The 22,805-nt window shown below is 39.7% G+C and overlaps 1 protein-coding gene across 3 annotated transcripts in view; it reads left to right on the forward strand.

Moving 5' to 3' along the window:
* The window catches only part of LOC107086081 (tetratricopeptide repeat protein 28-like), a 187,505-nt gene extending 165,296 nt beyond the window's left edge, over positions 1-22,209 (forward strand). For 2 of the 3 annotated variants that reach the window (XM_015376830.1, XM_015376832.1), the window contains 17 exons: positions 1,402-1,531; positions 1,667-1,894; positions 3,550-3,709; positions 7,321-7,446; positions 8,924-9,068; positions 11,104-11,283; positions 11,365-11,939; positions 12,015-12,262; positions 13,720-13,844; positions 15,865-15,942; positions 16,019-16,178; positions 16,334-16,410; positions 17,228-17,251; positions 17,494-17,623; positions 19,584-19,691; positions 19,787-20,405; positions 20,592-22,209. In XM_015376830.1, the coding sequence (XP_015232316.1) occupies positions 1,402-1,531; positions 1,667-1,894; positions 3,550-3,709; positions 7,321-7,446; positions 8,924-9,068; positions 11,104-11,283; positions 11,365-11,939; positions 12,015-12,262; positions 13,720-13,844; positions 15,865-15,942; positions 16,019-16,178; positions 16,334-16,410; positions 17,228-17,251; positions 17,494-17,623; positions 19,584-19,691; positions 19,787-20,405; positions 20,592-21,648 (4,170 nt within the window). In that variant the 3' untranslated portion in view covers positions 21,649-22,209. The remainder of the gene's footprint in view (positions 1-1,401; positions 1,532-1,666; positions 1,895-3,549; positions 3,710-7,320; positions 7,447-8,923; positions 9,069-11,103; positions 11,284-11,364; positions 11,940-12,014; positions 12,263-13,719; positions 13,845-15,864; positions 15,943-16,018; positions 16,179-16,333; positions 16,411-17,227; positions 17,252-17,493; positions 17,624-19,583; positions 19,692-19,786; positions 20,406-20,591) is intronic. The other variant, XM_015376831.1, reaches the window with a different exon arrangement.
* Positions 22,210-22,805: the final 596 nt, after the last annotated feature.

Raw genomic sequence — 22,805 nt, forward strand, 5'->3', positions numbered from 1 at the left:
TGTGATGGACTGGCACCCTGTCCAGCACCCCTCGCGACCCCACTTGGGAGTAAGCGTGTTAGAAAATGGATGGATGGACGAATTCCTGCACCAGGAACAATGAGCTCATAAAAGCATGTGTCGCCATCTGTTGGTAGAATCAAAGAACTATCAGAAAGCCAGATGGAGGCTGGTTCTCAAAAAGCATTCTATTAGCCTAAAGGTGTTTTGTTAATGTTACCCAGTCACAACTAGCAAGAAAACAGAACTGTTTCAAGAGGCTGGATCTCCTGAAAAGTAGCCAATCACAGGCAGTGTACTTTCTCTGGCTGGTTCCAACCTCAAAGTGAGAAAAAGTTGAGATGGGTGCACAGAAACAGATCTACATGTTATCATGGGAAAATCTACAGACCTATAAAAGTGACTGAGAGAGTGATTTACATACGTTTGTTAGAAATAAAGCTGCTTGTATCAGTATTTATTAAAAGTGTGCACTTTTGGCAGATTTCTGACGCCATATAACCAGAGGTGGGCAGTAACTATTTACATTTACTCAGTAACTTTTACTTAAGTATTTGAGTAGTTTTGCTGTACTTCTCACCTTACTGGAGTAATTTCCATTTAATGTCCATGTCCTACTTGAGTAAAATTTCTTGCTATTATGTAACGAGTTATTCAGCAATCAGCTAAATATAAAATAAACGCTAGATGTTGTAAGAGGAAGTTCTTTACCCTCTCCTAACATATATACATTTCTTACTATAAGGATTGGTTTTATAGGCTTTCTGTTGCAAAAATGTTTTGGTTTCCTATCTGCATTTTTTTTTTTGTTATCTATTTTAGTCTTTAAAAAGCCAGTCTAAGTAACAGCATTATTTCTAAACCCATGATCAAACTCTTACTCTGTACACCAGTGTACTTTCTAACTGATACTTTTTTACTTTAGCCTGAGTAATCCGCTGGTAAATCCTTTTATTTGTCATTAAAATAATGTTTAAGCATTGCTACTCTTATTTGAGTAGATTTTTTGGGCTATTTTGCCCACCTCTGTTGGGCTCTAATTTCTCAACAGGTCTTAATTTAGCAAAAGATTAGATAATAAAAATTATAATCTAAAATAGTCCTATTCTTATGAACTTATTTTTAAGCTGATTTGAAAAGAGAACTATCCTGTCAGATTTAAGGGTCTTTGCAAATAGCAGAACCAGGCTGTGTGCAGTTACAATCCCCACCACCCAGTGGTGGGGATTGTAACTGCAGGTTCAATGTGGTTTTAACATCTGAAATCAGTAACTTCTGCTTGTAGCATTTTTTTTAGTTTGTATAATTTAAAAGGAAAGGGTTTAAATTCAAAAGCGGGAATTTTTGAACATAACGTTGTAGGTGTTTTTTTTTATTGTGTGATTGTTTGCTGCCTTTCAGCTCTACAGAGCGTCTGCACTGTTCGAGACAATCCGTCATGAGACTCAACAAAATCTGGATTACAAGCTCTCCCTGTTTGATCTGCAAACCAGCTCATACCAGGCTCTCCAGAGAGTCCTTGTCAGCCTAGGTGAATTTGTTTCATAATTCTTGTTTTTTGTTTGTTTTCTTTTGTAGCTGTGAGCTTTAACTTGTCACAAAGTATGTACTCCAGCTCGCCCCCTGATTGTTTGAGTCATCCTCATGTTCCGGCGGTTCCTTCCAGGGCGGCATGACGAGGCCCTGGCCATAGCAGAGCGAGGGCGGACGCGTGCGTTTGCTGATCTCCTGGTGGAGCGCCAGAGAGGAAGCAAGCAAGCAGCGAGCGCTGACCCTTACATCCCGGTCACTGTGGAGCACATCCTGGAGACGGTCAATGGTCAAAAGGCGTTGATCCTCTACTACTCCTTGGCAGGAGGCTTTCTGTACAGCTGGCTGATTTCTCCAGGCACAGGTGTGCAACTTTTGTTAACACAAATATGGTTATTTTTAGCACATATCTTGATTTCTATGTGTGCTGAATCAAAATCAATCAACTTCTGTAAGATTCTATTATTTGATTGGCCGGGATGACAATCCTACAAATTGCATAACTGATTTTTAAGTAGTAGGGAAATCATATTTTAAATGTCAAATCATTCTGGCTTAAACATGTATATAAATGTATTGTTTATCAGACCATAGTGTCCAAAAAATAAAAAAAATTATATATGAAAAAAAAAAAATCTTTTTTTAAAATCAGTTTTTTTTTTTCATTATCTTCTGCAGGCCAGTTAGTTATTCGTCAGCCTGAACACCTAAATTCGGCCAATCATATATCAGCGGTCATCTGTCAATCACAATTATTGGTCATATCATCTCTTTTCATATGTCTTAGACTTAGACAGACTTAGCCTCTTTATTTGTCATTTTGTATGCACAGAGTGCATACAGAACGAAATTCGTTACATACAGCTTATGAACATTGCATTGATATTTCAAATGTCACGAGTTATACTAAAAGTGCAGCAGTGGTCAAAGTGTGAACAGTGCATAGGATAAGAGACAATGTGCAAGTTGCAGTGGTTCAGTGCAAATAGGCATTTGTGCAAAAAATGCGTTATTGAGAATAGAAATGAGATGAACAATTAAAGGGCTAAAAGTTAAACGTTCAGCAGCATTGATGCCCGATAATGTGCAATAGGTGCAGAGTTTGGTTTGTGGATCAAAGGTTCAACAGTCATCAAAGGTTCAACAGTCATCAAAGGTTCAACAGTCGCAGCTAATAAACGCAACGGTTGAAATAAGAAATAAGAATAATTTCCTTTCCCATTGAGTTCCGTCCCAGTGTTCACAGGGATGGACGTCTGTGTCTTCAGCAGGCGTAGAGCTAACAGAACTGGCAGCGTTGTGAGGCAAGGGTTCAAACATGTACGACTGTAAGCCTTCTACACCAAACCAAGCTTCTGCCGCCCTGGCGTCCTCTTCCACAACATCTTCATCCCCGCTTTCCTCCTCTATAAATAAAAAATGGATGACAGAAGAGAGTCATCCAAGACCTCCGACACCAAACTCTTCTCCTCTTGCATGTTTCCTCTGTCCATAGCGTTCCTTGACAGTGTCGTTTCTAAGTCACCAATTTAGTGCTACTTGGTCCCAATGGAATTTCCCATTGGGAACCTACTAGCACTAAGTTGCTAACTGGTTAGCAACATGCTTCAGACAAACCGACCACAATTAAACTTGCTTGCGAACCTTCTGCCACAAGAATCCCGCCCTCCCGATAAACAACCAATCAAATTCACTTTATTCACTCGTGTAAAGTGGTGCACCACTCGGGAGAATTTGGAAATGCAACGGTTGGAACGGCCGCTTCCATACGACTTCAAAGCATACAATCATAGTTTTTTTCTCAAAAATAAACAAACATTTTTGTTATTGAGGATCCCGATCAATCCTTTTCAATAAAAAAACACCCTGAAGGGTAAAATCTGTTAAGCCTTGAGCCTCATCCATCCTTTATTGCTGTATAAAGATAATTGCCCCAGCTCTGTTTTTTAAATCCAACGCAGGAAGTCGAGTGAACACAAAGTACTCAAATTTCTGTCTCTTTCCTCACACCATTACCAGGCATCGTGAAGTTTAACGAGGTGTACCTGGGTGAGGGAGGGCCAGACACTTCTGAGTTCCAGGACGGTGCTAGGAGTCCTCATGGAGGAGGTTCTGTGTCTTTGGATCAGTACATCTGCAGCGCTAGAGAGGCACTGGGAGTGGACAGCCATCACAGCAGGTAGACATTAACACAAAGAAAAACAAGTCTTCTAGTTCAACAAAATGGCCGCGATTTAAAATGTGTTCTGATGCTTTGAGGATGTGACTCTCTGCCCTGGGCGGCATGACCTCTGGGATGCCACAAGCAACAAAAAAATGTGTACAGTGAAAATATGTTTTTTTTTATTTTTTTTTAGTTCTAAGTAAGTAAAGTTTTAGCATATTTTAGTTTTTTTTTTTTTTTTTTTAGTTCTAAGTAAGTAAAGTTTTAGCATATTTTAGGATAAAACAAAGTGTTTCAAGCATCAAAGGATTCTAAAACTACTAGATTGAAGTTTTCAGCTGGACTTTAGAGAAAACTGTTGATTTATGGAGTGAAATTTATTACATTTTTGTTGAAAAAAAACAGCTTTTGTAAATATAAAAAAAAAATATTTTTGAAAATGGAAAAAAATGGAATTCAGAAATTAAACTTTCAAAAACCTTTTAATAAAAAAGATTTGAACTCAAACCTCAGACTGTTTTCCCCAAATAAGTTTATTTTTTCTTTTCAAATGTTTTCAAAGATTACTAAATACTGTCAGACAACTGCATGTCTAAAATGTCAGTATTTAATCCTAATCTCTCGGACTGTATTGAGTCCTACTTTTTCTTTACATTTTGTAATGTTACAATCACAAACCTGCTTTATTTGACCAAAATGAAATATGCTTTGCAATAATAATTAAACATGGTTTACACTGTTCCAGAAACAGAACAGCAGGACTGTTTACTCATACTATTTCGGAGTGAAAACAATCTAAACCATGCAAGTAGGGATATTGCAGAGAAAGTAAAGAACATAAAGGCAGCAGAGTTTGTGCTGTTATAGTTCTGTGGGTTCTTAAAGAGATGAGGCAGAGCCATGTTCAAGTCAGGAAGGAACATTTATTTTCTTCCTCCTGGGAACATATCATCCTGTCATCCAGTGAATCTTACCTAGAAACCACTACAGAGTTCGGTCAGTGTTGAGATTCAATTCAATTCAGTTTATTTCTATAGCGCTGATTCACAACACATGTCCTCTCACCAGATCATCCAGTCAAATTGATTCAAAGTTTTCTATCTAAGGAAAACCAGTTGATTGCATCGACTCAAATGCAAACCCTCACACTAAGCATGCTTGTAGCGACAGTGGAGAGGAAAAATTCCCTTTTAACAGGAAGAAACCTCCAGCAGAACCAGGCTCAGTGTGAGCGGCCATCTGCTGAGGCCGACTGGGGTTCAAGGAGACAGAAGCAAAGATACAAAAAGCAGCTGTAAAAGGCGGCCCTGTCGCGGTCAGAGAAACAGGACTGCACTGGAAAACAGGCCAAGATGACGTTCTTTAGAAAAGAGACGTTTCAAAACGATTATATGAAATCTTTCTATCACAGAAGCATCTATGGAAGCCTATTGCATTCACCAAAAAAAAAAAAAACTATAATTACGAGATACCGATATCATAATTGTGAGTTTTTATCTCTCATAATTATGAGATCCTTTCTCATAATTATGAGAGAAAAACTCAGAATTATGAGAAAAGATCTCGTAATTATTAGATAATATGTTATATTTAGGAGTTTAGGAAGGACATTCATCGCCGAGCTTCGCTACATGTTTCGCTCTGTTTCTGCAGGAGCAATTAAACCAGCACTGGATCAATGGCGTAAATATCGGTAAGCAGAGAGCTAATGGGGCCCACGACTTCTTAGGGGCCCATAACTGACACCTGGTGGGCCCCCTACGCAATTGTAGAGTAAGACGTCTCTGTGCAAATGTAAAAATGTAAAATTCCTCTTAAACCCACCAGATACTGAAGTGAAATAAGGAAAACTTGCCAGATTTCAGCATGATGGTGAGGCGTTTAAACACGACATCAATAGCAAAGAAGACAGTGGTGCTTTTAATTACTATGTTAATAATTGTGTGTAGTTCATTAGACGATTGGTAAAAAATACACTCATATGATATGTTTCAAACCGCAATAAAGATCTTAAAAGAACAATGTATTTGAGTTTTTATTTTTTACAATACGGCGTGGAATTATGAGTAACCCAGAGCGTAGATTAAAACAATAACCGTTATGACAATGTGTTAGCGACGATGGATAGCAAAAAGAGGTACTTAAGTGGATTCCAGAAAAGAAAAAGGAAAGAAGAGCTGCTGGAAGAGCGGAAAAAACTTCCCAAAATAAACACGTTCTTTGAAAGAACCGAAGAGGGAGAGGAGGACGTTGCTGCTGCAGTGAATAAAGATTGCCACCAGGAGATGAATGGAGAGAGCGTGGGTGAGGAGGGGGGCTGTGAAGCTGAATGTAGCCCCATGGCTTGTTGTGCTAATATACTAAAGTATATCCATGTCTAGTGAAGGTGAAGAATGAAGAAGTGTGTGGTAGTGCGCTCTTACCACTGGTTCCATTCAAGGTGCGCAGTCACTATTTTTCCCATGTGTGATGTGTGATCATATACTACTGGGATTTGCATAATTGTTTCTTCTTGGCTGATTTATGGAACCGTCGCTGTTTCCTGAACCTTTATCAGGTGTTGTACTTCATATGGGGCCCACCCAGATAATGTTGCTTAGGGGCCTATTGTTGTGTCATTACGCCATTGCACGGGATGCTTTATGGTTATAAATGAATGCATAGGAAATGCATTTCAGCTGGCTTGGTGGTTTCCCAAAGAACTATCCACTGGTACCTTCCCAAAATCCTAGATCCTCAATGAGTTCAGCTGAGGCTTCAGAATCGTTTAAAACGACCAAGTCCCAACTTTATATGGCACCTTGATTCATATGAAAAACTAAAACCATACGGAATCTGTATTATTGGAGCTGTTGACGGATTTTTGCATATGGTCATAAGGCTGCATGCTTACTCCACAAGTAGTAATCCCTGGTTTAAAGCTGGGTACCTTATTGATGAAGTGGAAAACAGGAGCAGAACTCCAATGTGCATCACTTCAGACCTGGGAACAAACAAGATCTCTTTTCCAGTAATTATGAGAAAAGATCTAATAATTATGTGTTAAAATCTCATAATTACAAGATTGTTATCTCGTAATTACGAGATCTTTTCTCATAATTAAGAGATAAGATCTCCTAATTACGAGATACCGATCTCGTAATTATGAAATCTTATCTCATAATTAGACAGATCTTTATGAGATCTTATCTCATAATCTTATCTCGTAATCAGACAGCTTATCTCATAATTACGAGATACTGATCTCGTAATTATGAGCTAAGCTGTCTGATTTTCTGTTCTTTGGTGATTGCAATACGCTTCCGTACCAATCAGTGTCACGTATACGTTTCTAAGCTCCTTGCAATAGAGAGAGGGAGCTTATAAAAAGTCACTGTGATGTTTGAAGTAATTATAACAGATGATTCATTTAACAACAGATAAAATTAATATCAATGATTTGATTGGGAAAAAAAACATAAATATTATTCCTTGATGACATCACAATAACCAAAAAAAGTTTGAAGAGGTGTGAATACTTTTGCTGTATTTAATGTGTCCATAGTTCAAGGATTTGAAAAAGAAGCTGTGAAGCTAAAGGATAGAAAAGTTCACCGAGCCGCACCTGTGAATCTTTGTGTTTTCAGAGTTTGCTCCAGCAGCGAGACGGAGAGCGAAGCCGGAGATCTTTTAGAGCAACAGTTTGAGGAGCTGAACAACAACCTCCCAACGGGCTACCTCCGCATGGTGTCCAGAAATAACCGCTTCAACAGGTCTGAGTTCAGCTTTATAAACACATCACTGAACTCTAATCATTAACATCCAGAGACGTCCTCTAAAAAAATACATCCTGCCCTTTGGGTTATTAAGGTTTAATACTGACGCAGTAACTCCTCCTTCATTTCTTCGTTAGTAAACTGGTTTAATTGGTTTGCCGGCCGCCTGCACTTTTACCGCTGTATCTATGAGTCATACAGTTCGATCGGTTAAAAGTTTCCTATGGGGTTCGATAACTGTCAATAAAAATAAATGCATGTCTCTACATTTGTGAATGTCAGTCAATAAGATTGTCTAAATTTAAGATTTCTATTTGTTCTAAACCTTTCTGACAGCAGATGTTTCATCTGGTAGATGGTAAGAAGACAACTTACAAACTTGCCACCAATAAAAGAACACAAGTATAAATCACAACTAACACATTTAATATATTAATAGGCTATAATAAATTTACGCACACAAATACAAAATGCATAATTAGTGCAAAACCTCAAACCTACAAATACAAGTCACAGAATTACAAGTACAGTTTGCGAAAATGAATTGTAAGTTTGTAGTTTGCACTTTTAAATTTGTGATTTTTATGTCTAGTTTTGCAAACTTCTAATTTCTATACTTATATTCTCATAAATGAAACATCTGATGTCACATGTATGTATTAGTTGGCAGCAAGAAACAAAAGCAAATGTTATATTTTAAGTTTATTGACTCGCAGTTACAAATTCAGACATGCATACCTTCTCATGGACAGGTTGAAGGAGGTTTTGGACGACCCAAATGCAGAGACAGAAGCTTGTAGATTAAGTCATTCAAAAGGGTGGCAACTTAAACAGGAAATACATGAGAATTAAAAACTTATAACCAAAAACAACTAGAATAATACAAAATGGAAATTAAACCAATAAAAACTCAAAAATAAAAATAAAACAGATCCTAAGCCAAGACCTTAAAGAATGAGCATGTGGTGACAGCAGACATTCGGCTGCATTTTGTTGCTCATTCTGAGCGGCATTCTGCTGAGGCCAGATGGGAATTCAAGAACCAGAAGCAGAAATACCAAAGGAATAAAAAAAAACACTGATCTATGTCTTCTATTTTAGAAAAAGTAACATTCATCACTACAAATAGCCTCAATCTAATTACAAAACAACTGTCGCCAAAAATATATTGGTTACAACATAACCAGAAGAACAAAGACCATTTATAATGTGTTTGTGTGGAGCAATGACTCTTGTTTGAATGGTTAGCCAAGGCCTGGACGATAACACTGTTTAAAAACCATTGCATGCGTATTCGATTTAGTACATCATGTGGAAATGAAAACAGTCTGATTTTATTGGAGGATAAAAAGCCATTCTGGCTGCCATTAAAAAGTCAGATGTGAGTTGCATATGAAAAGCAGATTTAAGCGCCATTTGCCTGCAGTTTAATCATAACCTTATGAAATGTTTTCCTGATGTCCGCCTCTAACAGGAGCTGTCGGAGTATGACGAGCCTTTACAGTACTACAGTGTCTCCTGTGAAGGATGGCTTATCCTCCCCGCTGTGTCGACCCATCCATGCTGGCAAACCTCCTCTACGAGCCCTTTATGACTTACTCATCGCACCCATGGAAGGGGTATGTGACACAAAACATTTTTTCTTTATTAGTCTCCCTCAGAAAAAAATCCCACAAATTTCACAGGCGAAAATCACATGCGCATGTACCACATGTGAAAGTAACACATGGTACATGTAATATACATGTGCATCTTATAAAGAAGCAGACGTATACTATGGATTTGGAATGCTTTATGTTAAAACCACGTTTTCACTTGTGATACACATGTGCTTTACACATGATTCCCATGTGATACACATGGTTTCACATGTGAATCACATGCTTTTGACAGGAAACATTCCAAATCCACATGTATATCTGTGCTTTTTACATATGATTTACATGGTTTACATGTTGTTTACATTTGTCTTTCACAAATGAAATTGATGGAGATATTGTGTATAGGTTGCATGTGGTACATGTAAAAGGCATGTCCCACATGTGAAAGTAACATGGTACATGGTATGCACATGTGCATCCTATGAAGAAGCAGACGTATACCAGGGATTTGGAATGGATCATGTTAAAAATCATGTTTTCACTTGTGATACACATGTAATTTACATATGATTCACATGTTTTACACATGGTTTCACATGTGAATCACATGCTTTTGACACGAAACATTCTAAATCCACATGTATATATGTGTTTTAAAGTATGATTTACATGGTTTACAAGTTGTTTACATGTGTGTTTCACATATGAAATTGATGGAAATGTTCTGTATTGGTTGCATGTGGTATATTCAAAACGCTTTGTACCACATGTGAAAGTAACACATGGTACATGCAATGCACATGTTCATCTTATGAAGAAGCAGACGTATACTATAGACTTGGAATGTATCATGTAAACATCATGCTTTCACTTGTGATACACATGTGCTTTACATGTGATACACATGGTTTCACATGTGAATCACATGCTTTTGACATAAAAAATTCCAAATCCACACGTATATATGTGCTTTTACATATAATTTACATGGTTAACAAGTTGTTCACATGTGACTTTCACATATGAAATTGATGGAAATATTCTGTATAGGTTGCATGTGAATCACATGTCAAATTATGTGACTCATATGCTTTTGACATAAATATTCTAAATTCACATGTATACATGTGCTTTTACATGAGGGTAATGTGTGGTACATGAGTTTTCACATGTGAAATTGTCTGTCCCGGTTTTTCGACAAATGTAAAAAGTGGAATAGACAGGGCACAATCCAAAATTATTGACAATTTAAAAAAAATCTTAATATTGTGCACATGTGAGAAATATGGCATCATAAGTTCCACATGTGATCAAAAGTTGAATAGAGCACAGATTACATGAACAAGATGTAAAAATGTGACACACATGCGGAAAATTACAATAACTTCTACAATTTATGGTATTTGATGTGGGAGCCGAGAACCACATGTGAAAGATGAGGATCATATGTGTTTTGCATGGGATATGGAAAGTTTGATTGTAAAAGTACTGTGATTTACATATGTTCACGAGTAATACAAGTGATTTATGTGTTATCACATATAATACACACGTAGCTTGTATTTGATTCACATTTGATTCACGTTTTCACGTTAATCACAGTGATATACATTGTTTCACATGAGATTCCCAGTCAAAGTACATTTTGACTCTCATTCCACTGACAATAAACATTCTAAATTCATGTGTACACATGTGCTTTGCCATGAGATTCACATGTGCTACATGAGCTTAACGTGATTTTCATACATGACATTTTCAGTTTGTTTCAGTTTGACATGCTCTTTCACATGTAACATCTATGGGATTTTTTTCTCTCAGGGTGTAAAAAAAGTCATTAACAGAGGATGGTCTAATGATATTCACACGTAAAAACATCTTAATATGTGGTGCACATGTGAGAAATATGCCATCGTAAGTTCCACATATACTCAAAAATTGAATTAAGCATAGATGACATGGACAAAATGGTTGATCACATGGTGAAAATGGGCGTCCTGTTTCATTGTGGTGTTGTAACGCTATTGTTGCTCTCTTGCCTGAATCCCTACAGGGCCTGATGCACAGCAGTGGACCCGTTGGCAGGAACAGACAGCTTGTTGTAGTTCTGGAGGGAGAATTGTACCTGATCCCATTCGCCTTGCTTAAGGGCAGCTCGTCTAATGAGTACCTGTATGAAAGGTTTAATATCATTTCCGTCCCTTCACTGGCCAGCCTGCAAGCTGCGAGCAAGGTAGACAATTCCTCCTCTGATGTTACCTTTTTATCTGACCCTAACCTTATAGGCGTGGTTGTTTCCGTGTTCTCCCTTCAGGCTCGTCCTCGCTCCAGTGGGGCTTCTCTTTCTCCAGGTGGAGGGTCGGTGGCTGCAGTAGTTGGGGCCCCTCGCCTGCCTCCTAGTGTCATGGACCGCTGGCTGTGGGGGCCCTTACCCTCTGCCCAAGAGGAGGCTCTGTCGCTGGGGGAACAGCTGGGCTGTCGTCCCCTGACCGGAGCGAACGCCACCAAGGAGCGTGTTTTAGCGGCTCTGAATCAGGCAGAGTGTGTTCACTTTGCAACTCATATATCCTGGAAGCTCGCCGCAGTGGTTCTCGCCCCCAGCCAAGAGCACACCTTAGGGGATGTGCCCAGCAGCCGGCGAAAGGAGAACACGCTGATTGGAACGTCGACGTTAGGAGAAGCTGTGGATCAGGAAGGGAAGACAGAGCATTTGTTTCCCAGGACTTACAGCAGCCCAGAGAGGCTCAGAGGAATGGAGGAAAGAAGTGAGGATGGGGAGAGTGTCTGTGGAATGGAGGGGGCGTGCGACAGTGCACCGCTTCACGACTTCCTCCTCACTGCTGCCGATATCCTGGACCTGTGCCTCTTAGTCAAACTGGTGGTTCTGAGGTATAACCTGTTCACACGTTAACAGCTAGTTAGCTCTGATGCCACCAGTTAACGTCTGATTCTGTGCCGCTATAGGTTGTACCCGGAGTCCAGCTGCCGAGTCACGGCTGATGGATTAGTGGGTCTGACCCGTGCCTTCTTGGCTGCAGGCGTTCAGTGTGTGTGCGTCTCTCTGTGGCCGGTGCAGATCGCCGCCTCCAAACTCTTCATGCACACTTTCTACGCTGCCCTCCTGAGTGGAACCAAAGCCAGCGTGGCTCTGACAGAGGCCATGAAGAACCTGCAGAGCAGCAAGCACTTCTCACACCCCTCCAACTGGGCTGGTGAGCAAGAGGAACCCAAAGAACAAAAAAACAGCCCCCAAAAATACAAAAAATTTCACTCAAGAGCAGTTTTATGGGGTGAATGTTGTACCATTATTTTGCAAGCTAAGAAAAATTTCAGAAACTGAAATAGAAAAAAAAAAAATGAAAGAATGGAAAAACTCCTGAAAAACGATTTTAAAAAGTGTGATGAAAAAAGGGCTTTAAGTTAAACTTTGCTGCATTTCCCATTTTTTTTCTAATTTAATTAAAAAAACTTATTTGATTTTTTTCAGTTATTTTATTTATTTATTTCTGTCTTCAGATAAAAATGTACAAATTGCATTATTTCAAGTTGAATTTAAAAGATCTTTTTTTTTTTTTTACTTCAGACGGCAAATTTTATATTTTCAAATGCAAATTAAATATATAAAATTGTATAAAAAAGCGATTTAAAGTTTTTAATCTAAATAGGTAATTTAAAACATAAATTTCGAAAACAATAAAAAAATAAAAAGCAGCTAAATTACTCTCAAAAAATTTTTTTGATTCTAAAATTTCATTTCACTTTTTTCAAATTACGATTAAAAAATGTGTTCCTTGCTTGCGACAACAATGGCACAAAATTAACTCCATATATGATTTATTCACGTACATTTGGGGATGAATTTTATATTTCAAAATACATTTTGAAAAGACCCAATGAGTGATTTTAACTCTGCAATAAAAAAAACCTAACAATTCATTTAATTAGATTTTAAGTAATGTGTTCCAAATTACTTGAATTACCTCTAATTCTTTTTCTTTCTGTGGAATGATCTAAAAAAAAAATGTACTGTTGTTCCCCAACACTCTCAGCTGCTGTGTTAAGAAGAATAAACAAACATTTCAGTCCCTAGATGTTTAAAGTTGATAGAGACAAACATTTAAAGACTTAAAGATGTAATCACAGTAAAAAGTGCTTAAAAAAAGTATTGATTGTCCCCCACAATCAATACTTTTTTGAACCACTTTGAACCACTGAATACTTTTGCACAATGCCCTTTTGTTCTATTAAAAAAAAGAGCTATAGTATAATTTTCATTCTACCTCACAGTTGTAAAGCACTCTGTGCTGATCAGAAGATTAGAATGAAATAGATATTAATGTTTGTGGTTATAATGGGACAAAATGTTAGAAGGTTCAAGAGGTTTGAATACGTTTTTCAAGCCCTTATAAATCCAGGCAGTGATTTACCATGAGGTGCTGGGAGTTTGTTTGATCTGAGCTGGATTGCAGTTCTGGTATTTGCAGATCTAGTCCTGCACCTGGACTTTACTTGGTCTTTATAAGAATCGCATCAATGAGATGCAGAGAGAGGACTCTAACCAAGAAGCTGAGACTGATGTTTCCAGATGTTGCTGCTGCTGAAGCACCAGAGGGGCAATCGCTGCCAGTTTAATGTATTCTCTGATAGCCGGCTGTTTGTCTTCCTTCAGGCTACATGCTGATAGGCAGCGATGTGAAGCTGAACAGTCCCATGTCGCTGGTCGGACAGGCCTTGGCAGAGATCCTGCAGTACCCAGAGAAAGCCAGGGATGCCCTCAGGGTGCTGCTGCACTTGGTGAGCTCTCTTTACACGTATGAAGCTCCCCCCCCACTCTGCTTTGATTGAACTTCATTTAAACTGTGGGGAGATGGAAGCAAAACTTTTCCATAAATGTTTTTATAGAAATATGTTTCTTAATTGAAATTAAAAAAAAAAGAGTTGTGTATTAAAAAATAAAGATTTAGCCTACTTTGTTGTTGTTTATGGTCAACCTATTTCAACAGAAAGGTACGGAAGGGGATTAGGGCCACTGAAAAAGAAAAAAAAAAGTTAACTGATTTTTAAATATTATTTCAGTTTAATATGGGAAAAAAGTCAGAATTCTGACTTTTTTCTGAGAATTATAACTTGTTTTCACGACTCAGCCACGACCTCCGACACAAAACTCTCCTCCTCTTGCATGTTTCCTCTGTCCATAGCGTTCCTTGTCAGTGTCGTTTCTAAGTCACCAATTTAGTGCTACTTGGTCCCAATGTAATTTCCCATTGGGAACCTACTAGCACTAAGTTGCTAACTGGTTAGCAAGATGCTTCAGACAAACCGGCCAAAACTAAACCTTCTTGCAAACCTGCTGCAAACCTTCCGCCACAACAATCCCGCCCTCTTGATAAACAGCCAATCACATTCACTTTATTCACTCGTGTAAAGTCGTGCACCACTCGAGACAATTCAGAACTGCAGAGATTGGAACAGCCGCTTCCCTACGAATTTAAAATAGAGACCCCTTTCTTATCGCCTTTCTTTTCAAATGTGCAAAGTTATTTGATGTGTTTTGAATTTATACACCAGTTTTTTTTTAAGATTACTGCGCTCTGCTGGTGTATTATTCATTATTTTTGTTTTATGCATTGTTTTTTTTTCAGTTTGTTGGTAAATAAAGCCCTTTGTTTATATTTACAATAACAAAGAAGGACTAATACAGAGCCTGTTGATGAAGGAGCCTACTATGGCTAAGCCAGTTAGCTCCTCCCAGGGAAGTGAGGATATAATGAGTAAAAGTCAAAAATTCATTGTGAAAAAACACAAAAAAACATTTGCTTCTATGAGGGATCAGACAGGAACAGAGCTGAGGAAAACGCCTGAATGTTGGTCTTCACTGAAGAGGAAGGTAAAGCTATCCAGGCTAGACTGTCACACTCTTCAGAAAGTTACAAATGATGTCACCAGTGTGACAGAAATCAGGGAAGTAAACAATGGAGGGAACCAGAGCGTAGTCAGTGTGCTGTATTGTTTCATTCTTTTGTCCCTCTGAATCCCTCTGACCAGTTTATCAAATGTAAGCAGGGTTGTTTCTGCTTGTTAACTTAGGCATGACTGCCACAGTGTGTTGACACCCTTACACTGCGCTCAATGGTATCACGTAAATTAGTGGGTCGACCCAGTTCGGGTGTTCCCACTTTATGCTGATCTGAAGCTGAGGCATTTCAAGGCAATTTTAACCACTTGACACAGGTTAACGCATGTAAGGGAGCCATTCCCACTGCCACTAAAAGCTCATTGCTCCCGGGTTTACAAAAGTAAATCAGCCAACGGGAAAGGGGTAATAGAGTTGCTGTACATCTGTTTATTTTACAATTATTATTGGGTCTTTGATCATACTGATAGTTCTACAGTTCTGCCAGCAGATCGTCTCATTGCACCCGTTGCTGGAATTCTTTTCAAGCTCAAAAATGATCTAAGCTATCTAAGGATTGCCAGGACAGACACTTGGTGTAATTTATCATAATAAATGGTTTCTGATTATAATGTGACTATGCACCTTTAAAGTGATGCTTGGGGTTAATTTTCTTTACAAATCACATTTTGTTGATCTAAATTCCTTATTTCAAACACTTGTTTAACAGTTAATAGTAAAGTAACATACAGTAGTAAACTGTATATAGGCTTTGTTTAATTGTATGTTTTATTTTTGTTCCGCTTCACAGCTGTGCAAAGCTGTTTGCTAGTCTGTAAAGAGACAACGCGGCTGTGTTTGTTACCTGATTGAATGGAGATTTAATAGTCCCCCAGTATTTTAACACATGCCTCTCCACAGGTGGAAAAGTCCCTGCAGCGCATTCAGAGCGGCCACTGTAACCCGATGTACACATCACAGCAAAGCGTGGAGAACAAGGTCTGTGTTGTGGTCTTTAAATCCCACCCTCCTCTCCCCAGTCTGCTCCTCCTCATGTCTCCTCTCTGCTCCTAAGGTCGGGGGAGTTCCCGGGTGGCAGGCCCTCCTGTCCGCGGTGGGTTTCCGGCTGGAAGTCTCCGGCTGCGCTGCCGGCCTCCCTGCCGCTGTGTTTTTCCCAACGTCTGACCCTGGAGATCATCTGCAGCAGTGCAGCACCACGCTGCAGTCTCTGCTCGGTACCGGAGCTGTTTCATTATTCAATTCAAACTCTCCTCTCCTATCAGTCACACTGCTTAATTAAGAACCTGGGTCACATTTAACCCACCAACAGCTCATTTTAAAGCTCATATTGCAGTTAAAGGTGTGCCAACCCTGTTTTTAATCCCTCCAGGTCTGAGCCCTCCGGCTCTGCAGGCCCTCTGTAAACTGGTGACAACGTCTGAAGCAGGAGAACAGCTCATTCACAAGGTACCAGAAACATTCAGCTATGGTAGATTCTATAGAGGGACAAAGGGGACACAAAGAAAAATAGCTTGAAATAAATAGCTGTAAATGATTAATGGAAGAAATAAATGTAACATAAAATTTATTTAAAGTAAATAAAGAAATGTAACATTTATTTATTTAATAACCCACTAAAAAATTAAATGTACAGTTTAATAATGAAATGTAAAATTAGATAATTAAATTAACCATTTATGTATTTAAGAAATTATTAAATAATAATTAATATGGGGATGAGTACATAGGAAGCCTCACGTAAACATATCACCAGAATGATTGACAATTAGGAGAACCACTTATTTAGATCATCCACTCAGAAAAAGAGCATCCTCCTCTATACCTATAAGTAACTCACAATGGATGGAGTAATCAGACATTTTACTCAAGTAAAAGTAAGAAGTACAAGGCTGTAAAACTACTCCTAAAAGTACTTTTTTTTTTTAAGTTACTAAAGTAGATGTACCAGAGTAAATGGAACTAGTTACTACCCACCTCTGTCCTGTTTGCCTTTCCTATCCTGACATGTTCATCTCATATTCTTTCATTTCTAAATGCTGTTAAACGTGTTGTTTTTAAAAAGGAGCTTTTAAAGTTCCACTTTGGTTCTTCCATTGGTGGTTGTTCCCTGTGGGCCTAGCAGCAGCATCATCTTCACTCATCATTTCCATTAACTGATGTTCATCCATGTATGACTGAATCTGCAGGGCCTCAAAGCCAGGATTCACACACAAAGAAAAACTCTAAAGCTCTGTGTCCTCTTCTTTATTCATGCATCTCAAAGGCAGTTAAAAGCATGGTGGGGATGGTAAGTGTTTCCTCATGAAATTACTGAATTAGAGGGTTTCAGAAGGAGCCCAGTCGGCCTCACAGAAACTCTGTTTCCCAAATGCGTTAAAACTCCTGATGTGTTTGTTAGAGGATTGCTTTTTGAAGTGTATGTTTTCAAATGTGATGATAGAAATATGTCAGAGGTAGGAAAGGCATTCAGGGAATGAGGTTGGAGGAATCAGTCCATGCTTTTGGTCACATCTTTCTTCCTCTCTGAAGCTTCATCAGGTGCTGGTGCAGCTGCAGTCAGGCGACAAAGACCAAGACTTCCCGCTGGCTCCCGTTCAGGTATCGATAAGCGTCCAGCTCTGGAGGCTCCCGGGTTGCCATGAGTTCCTGGCTGCACTCGGTGAGTCGCCAAATTCATTTTTTGTTCTCTGCCATCTTTAATGTATCTATTTTATTGAGATTTTATCTGACAACCAACGCAAAGCAGAGTAAAGTCGTTACAATCAGTTCAGGCTGCTTTACAAGATCGGGATGAGGTAGTAGCTCACTGGTCCACTGCAGGGAAACAGAGACACACCTGGTCTAAAATGCAAACCTTTCACATTTATATGGAGAACAAGCAACTAGGCAGCTCCCGCTGCAGAAAGGATTATTAGTGACCTGTTTGTGATTTAATGTCAGTATAGATCTGGCTGTTCTGTTATGACCTCAGAGAATAAAACTAAAGTGAATGGAAAGGATGGCATTAATCTAAAAAGTAGCCAAAAGGCTTAGAATGACAGTGGAATATGGAGTGAATTAGGTTACGTTAATGTTGGAGGCAAAGATTATGTTTTGTAAATAGATATCTGAAAAAAGGTGCACCAGAAAGAAAACTTGAAATGGAAAAAAAGAAAAGTTTTTTTTTTTTTTTTTTTACAGTAACTTTACTGTTTCCTCAGATTTCTTTAATATTTCGTTGTTTGTTTTTTTAAACTGTAGGGAAATCACATTTAAATGTCAAATCATTCTGGTTTAAACATGTATATAAATGTACACTTTATCACACTATATTGTCCCAAAATGTATTTTTTTTACAGATTTTACATTTTTAACACAATTCAGTTAATATCTATAGCGCCAATTCAGAACATAAGTCATCTCAAGGCACTTTACACTTCAACCAGATCATACAGTCAAATTGATTCAAAGTTTTCTATCTAAGGAAAACAAGCTGATTGCTTCGACTCATTGACTCGAAGCTAAGCCCGCAAAATTTCAAAATCTTCGTTTTTCAAAAGTAGATTTTTCAAGAAAATATTTTGTTGGTTTTCAATTTTTTTTTTCAAGCAGACAGTATAACAGATTAGGAGGATCAAATTCCCACATGAACGTTTAGGATCAGCACATGCTCCTCCAGGATCTGATTGAGGGTGGTTCTCCAAAACAAACAAAAATAGTTTTAATCTAATTTAATTGGCTCCATTTGTGCAGCAAAACATTTCATTTGTGCTGCTTTTGTTTTAAAGTTATTGACTAAATTGTTAAGGTTGAAAAGTTTAAACTTTTGTCAAATGGAAAATGTTCATTCAATGTAAGGTGAAATGTGTTCCATTATTGTTGCAAACACACTTTGTAGATGGAAATTTGAAGAAAAAAAATACAAATAAATAAACATATTTATATTCATCTTTTTGGACTGTGGGAGGAAGCCGGAGTACCTGGAGAGAACCCACGCAGCTTCAGGGAGAACATGCAAACTCCATGCAGGAAGAGCTGGGCATCAAACCCGGATCTTCTTGCTGCAAGGCAGCAGTGCTACCCACTGCACCACTGTACAGCCCACTTTGAAAAACATTTTAATAAAAGACATATAAAAAATATAAAAGTTGATATATACCTGAGAGTAACTTTAATGTTTATTTTTCATATTTTATTTCGAATTATTCTTTTTTTTTCCAAAAAAAATTTTTTTTTATTTAATTTAGTAGGTTTTCAAGATTTTTAACAGATTTTTAACTTTCTTTTTGTTTTATAATTTAAAGATTTTATACTTTTAAATTTTCACTTTTCTGTTTTTCAGAATGAGTTTCTTGAAAAATTGCATTTCACGGATCTATTATCTCTCCTTCTGGGGGCGGGCTTTCCTCTGGAGTGAGGATGCATCATTTCTATTGGTCAATATGTGCATTGAAGTTTTTTGGTTGTATCATGACTAAACTGAGAGAATATTAAGGAGTGTGAATATTTTTCACAGTGTGATACTGCAGAGGTTTTGTCCTCGGCTTCGTCTTGCGTTCTTTGTGGGAAAGTGTTATTGTTTTTTAATGTCAGGTATAATTAGTTTTCTCTGGTCTCATGTAGCGTTGCATGTTTTGCAGGCTTTGATCTGTGTGAGGTCGGTCAGGAGGAAGTCGTGTTAAAGACTGGAAAACAAGCCAGCAGGCGGAACATGCATTTTGCACTTCAGGCTCTTCTTGCCTTGTTTGGTGAGAAAAATCGATATATTTTCCTCTAAATCGAATCATTTTGACCCCGTTTCTCAGCAGGCTTATTGGTTGATCATCTTTGTTTCCTCATCAAGATTCCACAGAGCTTCCCAAGCGGCTGAGCATGGACAGCTCCTCGTCCCTGGAGTCTCTTTCCTCCTCGCAGTCGGCCTCCCAGCCTCACTCTCTGCCCGTCTCTCTCAGCTGCTTCCCACCTCAGCCCTCCTTCGCACCCCCAGGCTGCTCAGACAACCTCTCCTGTGACGCCATCTCCGTCTACAGCCTCAGCTCCCTCGCCTCCTCTCTCAGCTTCCTTTCCCGCCCTGAGCCGGCGGGAAGCGACATCATCAGCCATCGCTCACATCCACAGGAGCCAGAGAAGCAGGTGGGAGGACCGGGCCCACACCCCTCTCACCGCCACGCAGGCGGCCTGTCCAGGGGCCGGCTGACCAATCACAGAGGAGCGCTGGCGGGAGTCGATGACGAGGAGTACGAGGGCTTCTCCATTATAAGCAGCGAGCCGCTGGGACGCGCAGGGAGGGAATGCGACACGCTGCCGCTCCCCGCGGGACATCGAACTGGCAGAGGGGGTTCTGGGAGAGGATGCGCGGCGGGCCAGAATCTGACGCTGTCCTCCAAGGGGAGCCTCAGCACGCCGACCTCCCCGCTTAAAGCTCCTCCGCTGATGCTGACGGATCCTACAAACCATAAAATGTACGTTTACAGTTTACACAAATAAGCCATCAGGCTTAAATTTGACTAGGCCACTTCAAAACCTTTATTTTCTTAGTACAGTGTTATGTTTTATGTGTCCCATTAGCCAGGCTGGTTCATGTAGCCTTTGATTTGTTGTTTTTAAGCATTTCTCTGTTCAAACCTCTCTTCCTTTATCTCTTGCAGCTCTCTGCCTAAGCGAACGGTTAAAGGGAAAGCCAGCAGCTCAGAGTCGGACCAGTCCAGCACTGAAACAGACAGCACCGTTAAGTCCCAGGAAGAGAGGATGGGACCCGCCGGACAGCTGGATCCCCACGAACTGGCCAAAAAGATCCTGGAGGAAACCCACAACCACATGCAAGCCGTGGAGACGCTGCAGAAAGCAAACAGCCGTGTGAAAGCAGTGAGAGGAGCCGAGGGCCAGGAGGATCCTCTCGCCAGGCAGCCGTCTCTGTCCACGCCCACCACTCCAACATTTAAGCCCTCCAGGGGAGCGTGTGGCTTCCAGCCGTCAGAGACCAGCGCTTTTAGCAGACCTCCCAGCAGAGCCAGCCTGAAAACCTGCTCCTCTCCTTTCTCCGTCCGCAAGCATCTTTCTACCCTCCCCATCTCTGATCCAAGGCCTCCTCTGACTCCTCCTAAACCACCGTCCCGTTCGTCATCGCTGCAGAAGATCAACACGTCCTCTCCTTCTTCTCCTTCCTCGTCTCTCCCTGTGAGGGAGAAGAACTCTCCGCTCCTTTTCGCCTGCTCAGACGAGCATCGCAAACTGAAACACTCAGGCTCATCCTACAGCTGCGACGTATCGCCTTTTCGCTGTCCCGCCAACAGCGCCCCATCTCCAGCCTTCTCCTATTCCTCCACAGGCTCCGTCTCCTCCTCCTCCAGCCCGGCGAACGCCCCTGATCCCGGCCAGCCAAAGCAGGACACCAAGGTCCAGGGAATGAACAACCTGAAGGCCTTCTGGACCGGCGTGGGCCAGAAACAGGAGGCGCCGGCTTTACTCAGAGGTGGGAATAAAAAAATGAGCACAGTTCAGAAAGATGTTCTGGGTTTGCTGAATCTCTCGCCCAGACGCGCGTCCGGCAGGAAACATGAGGAAAACCCCAAACTAGAGCCCAAACCTCCTCTGGCTCCATCGGCGAATCTTCCAACAAACACTAAAGGAGGCGTCAAGCTTCCCTCTGGGAACGGATACAAGTTTCTCTCACCTGGACAGTTTTTTCCATCTTCGAAATGTTAAAAGTTTTTAGATTGATGAATCCTCAGGAAGCAGATTCATCTGGGGAGGGGGGGGCTGCCCCCTTTTTCAGTGAAATACAATTTTACCAAATCCCTGCTGAAGATGAGATGTAAAAAGGACAGTTTAATACTGACCTGACTTTTTATGTGTGTGTGTGTGTGGGTGGGTGGGTGTGTGTGTATATGTGTGTGTGTACAGTGCCTTGCAAAATTATCAATTTCAAAGGAAATTGATAATTTTGTGTGAATACTTTCACATTTCATCATGTTACAACAGCAAGCAGCATCTAATTGAATTTATAAAACAGACTAAGAGGTTGATCTGATGAAATAGAATTACTTTCACACCGTTTTTATTTTTTTCTCAGTTATAAAAGCCTGTAAAACATTAGCTGCTTTTCCATCAACAATCGAATTGCACAAATTAAAATGATAAAAAAAATACATTTTCTGATTCAAAAGTGTTAATGTTTTTCGGTTACATTGAAATTATTATCTTTTTTGCATAACATGATCTACAGCTGGACCTTACTGCCTTGTAGACAAACAAAGAGGATGACTGGCTAACTGGCTGACCCCTCTGCTAGCTGGAAACATTTATTTTTCTGACTCATGATTATTTTCTAAGCCGGTTCTGCATCTTGAATTTTGTTTCCTTTTCAACTTAAAGCTAGAGTGCGTAATTCACTGCGAAATGGATCCCCGCCCCTGCTTATCCCCCTCCAACAATACCGAGGCCTTCATGGTACAAAATGGCTTCCACAACGTCCACATCTAGTTTTGTATTTATTTGGTCGGTATAGACTTTATAGGCCTAACTTGCCTTAGTCACTTTCCAGCCTAACAGCGATCTCTACAGTCACTAGTTTGTCACCTCTGAGCTGCCGTAGAGCAAAGGTGTCTGTAGTTACGATGGGTTATTTCTAAGGTAAACATAAAGATTGAGACTTTCACTTCATAGATGATAATACATAAGATACTTATGTGTAATATACACATAAGTATCTTACTTGTATATATATATATATATATATATATATACACATATACACATTAGGGGTGTGCAAAATAATCGTCATGATGATGCATAGTGATTCTAATTTTCGTGATCTACTGCATCGATTCTTGACGCCAAGTATCGATTATTAATTAAAAAAA

The sequence above is a fragment of the Cyprinodon variegatus genome, unplaced genomic scaffold, assembly GCF_000732505.1.
Source record: "Cyprinodon variegatus isolate N-32 unplaced genomic scaffold, C_variegatus-1.0 Scaffold142, whole genome shotgun sequence".
Lineage (NCBI taxonomy): Eukaryota > Metazoa > Chordata > Actinopteri > Cyprinodontiformes > Cyprinodontidae > Cyprinodon > Cyprinodon variegatus.